This window comes from Elephas maximus, chromosome 7 (genome assembly GCF_024166365.1).
Source record: "Elephas maximus indicus isolate mEleMax1 chromosome 7, mEleMax1 primary haplotype, whole genome shotgun sequence".
In the NCBI taxonomy this organism is placed as follows: Eukaryota; Metazoa; Chordata; class Mammalia; order Proboscidea; family Elephantidae; genus Elephas; species Elephas maximus.
In genome coordinates, this window is record NC_064825.1 from 119270687 (window position 1) to 119278947 (window position 8261).

Here is an 8261-nt window from a genome sequence, read left to right on the forward strand (position 1 = left end):
AAAGAAAACAAAAATCCTTACAACTGGAACAATAAGCATAAAGGAAGAGAAGACTGAACTTGTCAAGGATTTCATTTTACTTTGTTCCACAATCAACACCCATGGAAGCCTCAGTCGAGAAATCAAAGGATGCATTGCATCGGGCACTTCTGCTGCAAAAGACCTCTTTAAGGTGTTGAGAAGCAAAGATGTCACCTTGAGGACTAAGGTGTACCTGGCCCAAGCCATGATGTTTTCAATCACCTCATATGCATGTGAAAGCTGGACGATGAATAAGACTGAAGAGGAATTAATGCCTTTGAATTTTTGTGTTGGTGCAGAGTATTGAATATACCATGGACTTCCAAAAGAATGAACAAATCTGTCTTGGAAGAAGAACAAAGGATGCTCCTTGGAAGCAAGGATGGCGAGACTGTATCTCACTTACTTCGGACATGTTATCGGGAGTAATCAGTCCCTGGAGAAGGACATCATGATTGGTAAAGTAGAAGGTCAGTGAAAAGAGAAATAGCCTTGGCTGCAACAATGTGCTCAAGCATAACAAGGATTGTGAGGATGGGGCAGGACTGGGCAGTGTTTAGTTCTGTTGTACACCGAGCTGTTAAAGAGTCAGAATTGACTATACTGCACCTACCAACGACAACAACGTGGATATCATCCTGTTTGGGAAAATGCTTTTCTTTGTTATGTTAATGAAGTCATATCAGCTTAAGGTGTGTCCTAAACCTAATAACTTCTGAATTATAAGGAACAACATAGACACAGAGACAAGCAAACATAAATAGAGTGAAGATAGATGGCACATGAAAATGACCAAGGAATGGAGAAACGCTGGGGCTACTGAACCCGAAGGAGACAAAGATCTTCCCCTAGGCCTGACAGCCTTCCCTTAGAGCTAGTGTTCTGAATCAAAGGTGTATCTAAGGTAGGCAGTTATGGCATATGCCCTGGGTGCCACTTGAAGGGGGTGCCTCTGAGCATTTCCTATTCACCTGGTATGGTGCAATGTCCTTCTTCAAGCCTGGTGAATACAGAGGCATAATGAGTTGGGGCAGAGGGGGGCACTTGCCCCTGGGCACAAGTCCAAGAGGGCCCAAGATGAGACATGTAATGACATTCTAAGACACCACAAATATGAAAGCTGCCTGACTGAGGCATCTGGACAAGAGGGGAGAAGATATTTCTAATGATGCATTGTGGTGATCAATGTCTATTCATCTTGAATTGGAGGGAAGGGGCACAACTTCGAGATTGCCCCTGGGCACTGGTTACCCTCGTTATGCCCCTGATCTGAATTCTGATTTTAGCCTCCTGAACTGTGAGAAAATAAATTTCTGTTCTTTAATGCCACCCACTTTACTTGTAGCATTCCTGTTCCAGCAGCATTAGATAGATGGCTTCTTCAAGGAGCTCCACTGTGGGGACTTTGGTGCCAGGGCTGCAAAGACAGGGCTGCATGTTTGGGTTGAATGTCTGAACATGACTTGGGAAGTCAGAAGAGGAAGAGTCAAGAAGGCAGAGATATCAAAATGGAAGCCCCCTAAGGAATTTTGAAGAATTCCAGTCCACCCTAAAGATTGCAGAGTCCTCTCCGCTCTCCCTCTTCCTGGTGTAATATTCCTAGGGCATGATTTGAGAGCCCTCCAGCCTTGCTCATAACAATTGTTTGCTGGTGTTTTTAAGTAGAGTGATTGGAGTCGCTTTTATAAAGAATTGTGTTTTGAGCTTAAAAGCAGAAGTGGTTAGAACAGCAAACTCTGCTGTTGGACGCCATAATAACACCTGAGGGAAGCCACACTGTTCAGACTGTGAGGTTGTACTTCAGACATGTTGTTCATCTGGTAGCACGTCACAGATTTGTCGGCACAGAACTTTCTGAGTAATAACGACTATGAGGGCTGGTCTTGAAACTTACATGTCAGATCTCCTCTGGCTCCACAGCCTTTCAGAATGATGATAAATGTTATACTTTATGAACACCGTAGAGTAGAAGAATGGCGTCCTGAGACTGACTAGTGGATTGGCTAGTGACCCTTCTACTGAGCAAATCCATCTTTACAGAGCATAAGGAGCCTTGGTGGCACAACCGTTAAGTGTTTGGCTACTAACCAAAAGGTTGGTGATTTGACCCCACCCAGTGGCTCTATGGGAGAAAGACCTGGCAATCTACTTCTGTAAAGATTACAGACAAGAAAATCCTATGGGGCAGCCATCAGAATCGACTTAATGGCACACAACAACATCGTGAACAAATTGTCTGTGAGCCAGGCTTGCTTCCCATCTGCCTCAGTTTCTTGGGGCTCGGAGAGAGTCTCTCTGAGGTCCTGAGAGGGTGGGGATCATAACAGGATCTGTGATACTCTGGAGAGGAGGATCAGTGCTCAGTACTCTGACCTGTGGAGGAGGAGGGATGACTATTCCCTGGTAGCGTCCAACAATCTTCTGGGGGTTGTCTGCCCCTTCCTGTTATGCTAGTTGCCTCTGACCAGCTTCACCTGATGATGTTCTCAGACTATCTTGGGATTCCTTCTCTGAGAGAAGTCCCCTGTCTCGCATATATTTGATTCCTGTCATCCTGTGCCTCATAGTTTACACATGAGCCAGTGGAGATTGGCAGATGCCTGGCTACTCCAAGGATAGAAAAAAAAAGCTGGGAGTTAACAAATGGTGACCCCAAGTTGTTCCTAGAAATGTGCCTAGAGAGACATCCCACTTTGTGAGTGACAGCTGTCACCTGCTGGAGAGCTTGAGTTTTCATAAAGATCCCAAACCAAGGGATTACTGCTTGCTTTGTTACAATGTCCTCTCTCAAGGGCTTCTAAGCAAAAACAAAAACAAAAACAAAACAAAACAAAACAAAAACACACACAAAAAACCAGTGCCGTCGAGTCAATTCCGACTCATAGTGACCGTATCGGACAGAGTAGAACTGCCCCATAGTTTCCAAGGAACGCCTGGCGGATTCGAACTGCCGACCCTTATGGTTAGCAGCAGTAGGGCTTAACCACTATGCAACCAGGGCTTCTAGGATCAGTTTAAATGAGTTTGAGACCCTTGAGAACAAGATTAATGCTCAGGGGATTCAAAGCGATTTACTCCCCCTTCTATTAATAAACATGAAGTTTTAGGGAGCTTTATCCTATATAGGGCAGATCTAAGGTCCAACAAAAACCCAAACCAAACTCACTGCCATCGAGTCGATTCCGGCTCATCGTGACCCTATAGGACAGGGTAGAACTGCCCCATAGCGTTTCCAAGGAGCACCTGGCAGATTCAAACTGCCGACCTTTTAGTTAGCAGCCGTAGCACTTAACCATTACGCCACCGGGGTTTCCATAGTCCAACACGGTAACTCATTTTCCCTAGATTATGGAGGAAGTCGTTGGCAACAGTAACCATTTGTTCAACATCCACTGTTTGCTAGGACCATGGTCTGTTGTAGCTCAAGCCTCTGGCTGTCCAACCTGGCCACCAACTGGTTTTCCATTCAGCAACTGCAGCTGGATCTGCCCCCCTTCTTTCCTTTAGTCCCACTTCCCCTCAAGAGAAAGTTCCAGATTTGCAGGTACTGGTTTGGCTCTGGGTGGTCTTAAGGCAGAGTGTAAATAAAAATTTAATTCAAATGTTCTTGAGAGAGGTAACATTTTGACTTAATTTCAAACCAACATACCCATGGCTCCCATCACCTTCTGTGGCAGGCGGTTTCGGGGAAGAGAGAGAAGAGGAGAATGTGCAGCTCCGTTTGGAGGGAGCAGTGTCTATGGGGCCAAAGGAGTTGGATGCCTTGTCTCTCTGGTCAAACTTCGCCATGCCATCAGCTGCTCTTGCTCGTACCCCTTTGTCTTATCTTTCCTCCATTCCTCTTAGGTACCTCACTAACCTATTCCTGGGAAACCTGTTTTCTTCTTCTTAGTCTGTGGTTGGATTGCCTAGGGCTGTGGGAGACTTGTGCTTAGAAGTTGGTGAAATTAGGAAGCAGAGTCTGGATTTACTAAGGCAATGATGGAGGGGTGTGGCACTCCCTTTTCTGTTTCCTGGCCCTCTGTGTTACCTTGGCCCTAAGGGAATTTCCTAAAGGAAATTATTATTCAAAAGAAAGGACTCTGTTAAGCAAATGGATTGTTTTCATGAAATGATTTCAGTCCCTAAACTTCTGAGTCTGGGATGGAGTATTGGGGTGGCAGTGGTGTAAATAAACCTGTAAATAAGACCAGGAGGAGATGATGTATGATTTCAATGTCATCCTGAAGCATTAATTAACAAATTCAGCCAAGAATGATTTAATTTTCAAAGAAAATGTTGTCTCACTTTGCTATCTATGTCTAATGACAGGGCCAGGCTCTGTGAAGTTGCATGTGAACTGGGAGATTTTGTCTGGCAGGGATACAATTGCTTGTCTTCTTCGTGGGGCCCGAGCCCATTTAGGCTGGCCCAGCAGAACCTGTTGAGGCTTCCCTATTTTCCCTTCCTGTCTGGACCCACCACTGTCAGGCTTTTTTTCTCTTCTTCTCCATTTACACCATCCACATTGTTATCCTCATGCTTTTCCCCTTCCCTGGGTGATTCATAAACTGAAGCGATTCCATGGATTTGAGAGCTCAGAACTGGAGGTAGCTGGGCAAAATGGAAGTAATTTACATCCATTTTCTACCATTAAGTCAAGTGCTTACTATCTCCTTCCTATACTCAAAATGTACATGGGCCATTTCTCTAATGTTGCATGCTCAGAAGGGCAATATTTCCTATAGAACCTTGTAGGGAAAACTACTCTGGTTTAAATGTATCATTTTTGTTGTTTGACATTCATCAATTCTTCTATTTTTGAGAAATCTCAAGAGAAGAGGAAGATAGACTCCAGCTCCCAATTCTCTATGAAAGGAGGGCCTTTTTCCACCTCCGAGATCCCTGTAAGCTAGAAGTGTGGGTGTAGGAGATGGGTAGATGTAAGATATCCATGCTGGATGTAGGATACCATTGGATGTAGGATATCTGTGACAAAACCGGTGGATGCTCTTGTCTAGGACTTGATCTTGAGGAGATGATGATATGTAGTTGGATGCAAGAGAGAGTGTGCTGTAGTGGCTAGTGTAGAGGTGGCTTTGCCCAGCTGCAGAGCAGTAATTAACGACCAGAGGCAGTGTTGCCAGCTATAGGAATGGAGAACCTCCAAAGTGATGACCCCAGTGGTGGCAGCCTAAAAAGACCATTCTATTTAAAAAAAAAATTTATTATTGTACTTTAGATGAGGGTTTACAGAGTAAATTAGTTTCTCATTAAACAATTAATACACATATTGTTTTGTGACATTGGTTGTGAACACCATGATGTGTCTACTCTCCCCTTCTTGACCTTGAGCTCCTCATTACCAGCTTTCTGTCCCCTCCTGCCTTCTCATCCTTGCCCCAGGCTGGTGTGCCCATTTGGTCTTGTTTTGTTTTATGGGCCTGTCTAATTTTTGGCTGAAGGGTAAATTTCATGAGTAACATAAGTATTTCTTTAAAAGGGAGTTTGAGGGCTATACTCTCAGGGTTTCTCCAGCCTTTGTCAGTCCAGTAAGTCTGGTCTTTTTTAGTGAGTTTGAATTTTGTTCTACATTTTTCTCCAGCTCTGTCTGGGAACCTCTGTTTTGATCCCTGTCAGAGTAGTTGGTGATGGTAGCCGGGCACCATCTAGTTGTGGTGGACTCAGTTTGCTGGAGGCTGTGGTAGCTGTGGTCCATTAGGCCCTTTGGACTAATCTTTCCCTGTGTCTTTGGTCTGCTTCATTTTCCTTTCCTCCAGCTGGGATGGGACCAGTAGATGTGTCTTAGATGGCCACTAACAGGCTTTTAAGACCCCGGCTGCTACTCGCCACAGTCTGAGGCAGAACATTTTCTTTATAAACTATGTTATGCCGATCGAGCTAGATGTCCCCCGAGACCATGGTCCCCAGCCCTTGACCTAGTAATTCAGTCCCTTAGGGAGTTTGGTTGTGTTTATGAAGCTTCCATGGCCTGGTCTCTGTCAAGTTGTGCTGGCTTCCCCAGTATTGTGTACTGTCTTATGCTACACAAAAGTTCCAGTTATCTATTTCTATTTAGTGTTTTTCCTTCCTTTCTCCTCCCTTGTAACCATCAAAATTATTTCTTTTTGTGTGTAAACCTTTTCATGACTTTTTATAATGGTGGTCTCATTACACAGACCATTCTTGTGGCAGAATCTTAGCTGTACCTTGCCTCTGAGTTCCTATCCCATCTGGGTTGTCTAGGCTCCTCTTCTATTTTATAAGCTACCAGATGCCTTTCTGACAAATTCCTTTTCTGCTTAGGTTAAGAACCCTGACTTGTACAGCAGCCTTGACATCTTTATTCCTTAGGCTGTAGACCAAGGGGTTCAGCATGGGGATCACAATGGTGTAGAACACAGAGAGGATCTTGTTATAGGCTGAAGCACTTTCAGGACTGGGTTGGACATATACAAGGAACACAGATCCATAGAAGAGAGAAAGGGCAGTGATGTGGGAGGCACAGGTGGAGAAGGCCTTGCGTTGGGCCTCCAGAGACCTCATCCTGCAGATTGTGACCAGGATATAGGCATAAGAGACCAAGATGACTGAGACTGTGGGGACAGTGACCAAGGCAGAGAAGAAGAGCAGGATGATATTGGCTGTGGTGGTATCTGAGCAGGCCAGTTGGAGCACTGGGGGGATATCACAGAAGTAATGATTGATGATGTTGGGGCCACAGAAAGGCAAGCTGAAGGCATTCCCTGTCTGTATAGCTGAAATGAACACACCCACAGCATAGGTGACCACTACCAGCTGGATACACAAGTGCTTGGACATGATAGTGTGGTAGAGAAGAGGGTGGCAGATGGCCACAAATCGATCATAAGCCATGATGGCCAGAAGTAGACATTCCCCTGTGCCATGAAGGATCATGAAGGCCATTTGGACCACACAGCCTGCAAAAGAAATGGACTGGTCAGTGGTGAGGAAGCTGGTCAGCAGCCGGGGGGTGAACACGGAGGAGTTGCAGATGTCAAGGAAGGAAAGCACGCTCAGGAGGAAGTACATGGGAGTGTGGAGGGGAGAGCTGGTGTGGATCAGGTCTATCATGCCCAGGTTGCCCACCAGAGTCAAGGAGTAGACCAGCAGGAAGATGCCAAAGAGGAGTTGTTTTTGGTCCACCTGGTCTGTGAGTCCCAGCAGGATGAATCTTGTCACTGTACTGTGATTCTGCCCCAATGCCATTCCACTGGTGTGTTTTCCATACAACATGAACAAGAGGAGAGGCAAGATTGTTAATACTTAAGTCAAAGAGGTAGCCGTTAACATATTCTACAACTGAAGAGCCACGTCTTTCTCCCCGAGGCAGACTGCTCCCCAAATCCCACATCAATCCCGTCATATCAAGCTCATGCTTAAAACACTTTAAGGTTTCCAATTCCTCTTAGAATAATGTCTAAATTCTTTATTCTATCAGATGTACTGTATGACACACTTCCATGCTCCCGTGCTCTCAGTTTACCCTTTATTAATTCTATGAATATAATATGTTATTGCAAATGTCTCTGCCTTTCCATGTTCTATATTTTCTTACAATAGCCTTTGGTTTCATTGAGCCCAGATTAGAGCTATTCTCTTCCTTGCTCTCTTTTTTTGGGCTACCTTGAATTTCAAAGATAATCCTTTAGTTGAATGAATGATGCTACATTTTAATATTAAAAAAATTCCCATCCACCTTTTTTATTGGTTTGTCTTATCCCTAATATGAGGAGAGTTACTTAATATGTCAATTATTTGTGCTGTAGTATTTATCCCAGTGTCTGGTGTCAATAAATTAATATCAATTAATTACCAATTAGATAAGAAAGTCTTCTCATCTCAGGTAATGGCAGCTCAATCTTTTGGTTGTTTTTGCTAAAAATCTAGTCAATTTTGACCCTTTTTTGCCTCTCACTCCTCATCCACTGTATCAGCAAATCGTATTGCCTCTATCTTTAAAATATATACTGACTTCCCACCTGATCCAAGACATCATCATATCTTGCTTGGACAATTGCAATTGCTCTTAGCTGTTGTCCTGCTTCCCTCTTATCAGCAGAGCAGCTGGAATGATTGTGGTAACACACAGGAAAAAGTCAAAAGCTTCGCGATGGCCTTCCAAGAGCTTCTACTCAGTTCACCTCTGTCCTGTTACTCTCTTTCATCTTGATCTTCTTTTCCTACTCTTCTCACTCTTTTTTTTTTTTTTTTTTTTTTTTTTTTTATAATAACTTTTA

The 8261-nt window shown here is 44.1% G+C and overlaps 1 protein-coding gene across 1 annotated transcript; it reads right to left on the minus strand.

Annotated features, from left to right (window-relative positions):
- Positions 1-6267: 6267 nt before the first annotated feature.
- Positions 6268-7230, minus strand: LOC126080577 (olfactory receptor 1009-like). Its single transcript, XM_049891770.1, has one exon. The coding sequence runs from the start codon at positions 7228-7230 to the stop codon at positions 6268-6270; it is 963 nt and encodes a 320-aa protein (XP_049747727.1).
- Positions 7231-8261: the final 1031 nt, after the last annotated feature.

Bases quoted from the DNA above. Each gene is read 5' to 3' on its own strand.
- LOC126080577 (XM_049891770.1), bottom strand. From the start codon at position 7,230: ATGGCATTGGGGCAGAATCACAGTACAGTGACAAGATTCATCCTGCTG.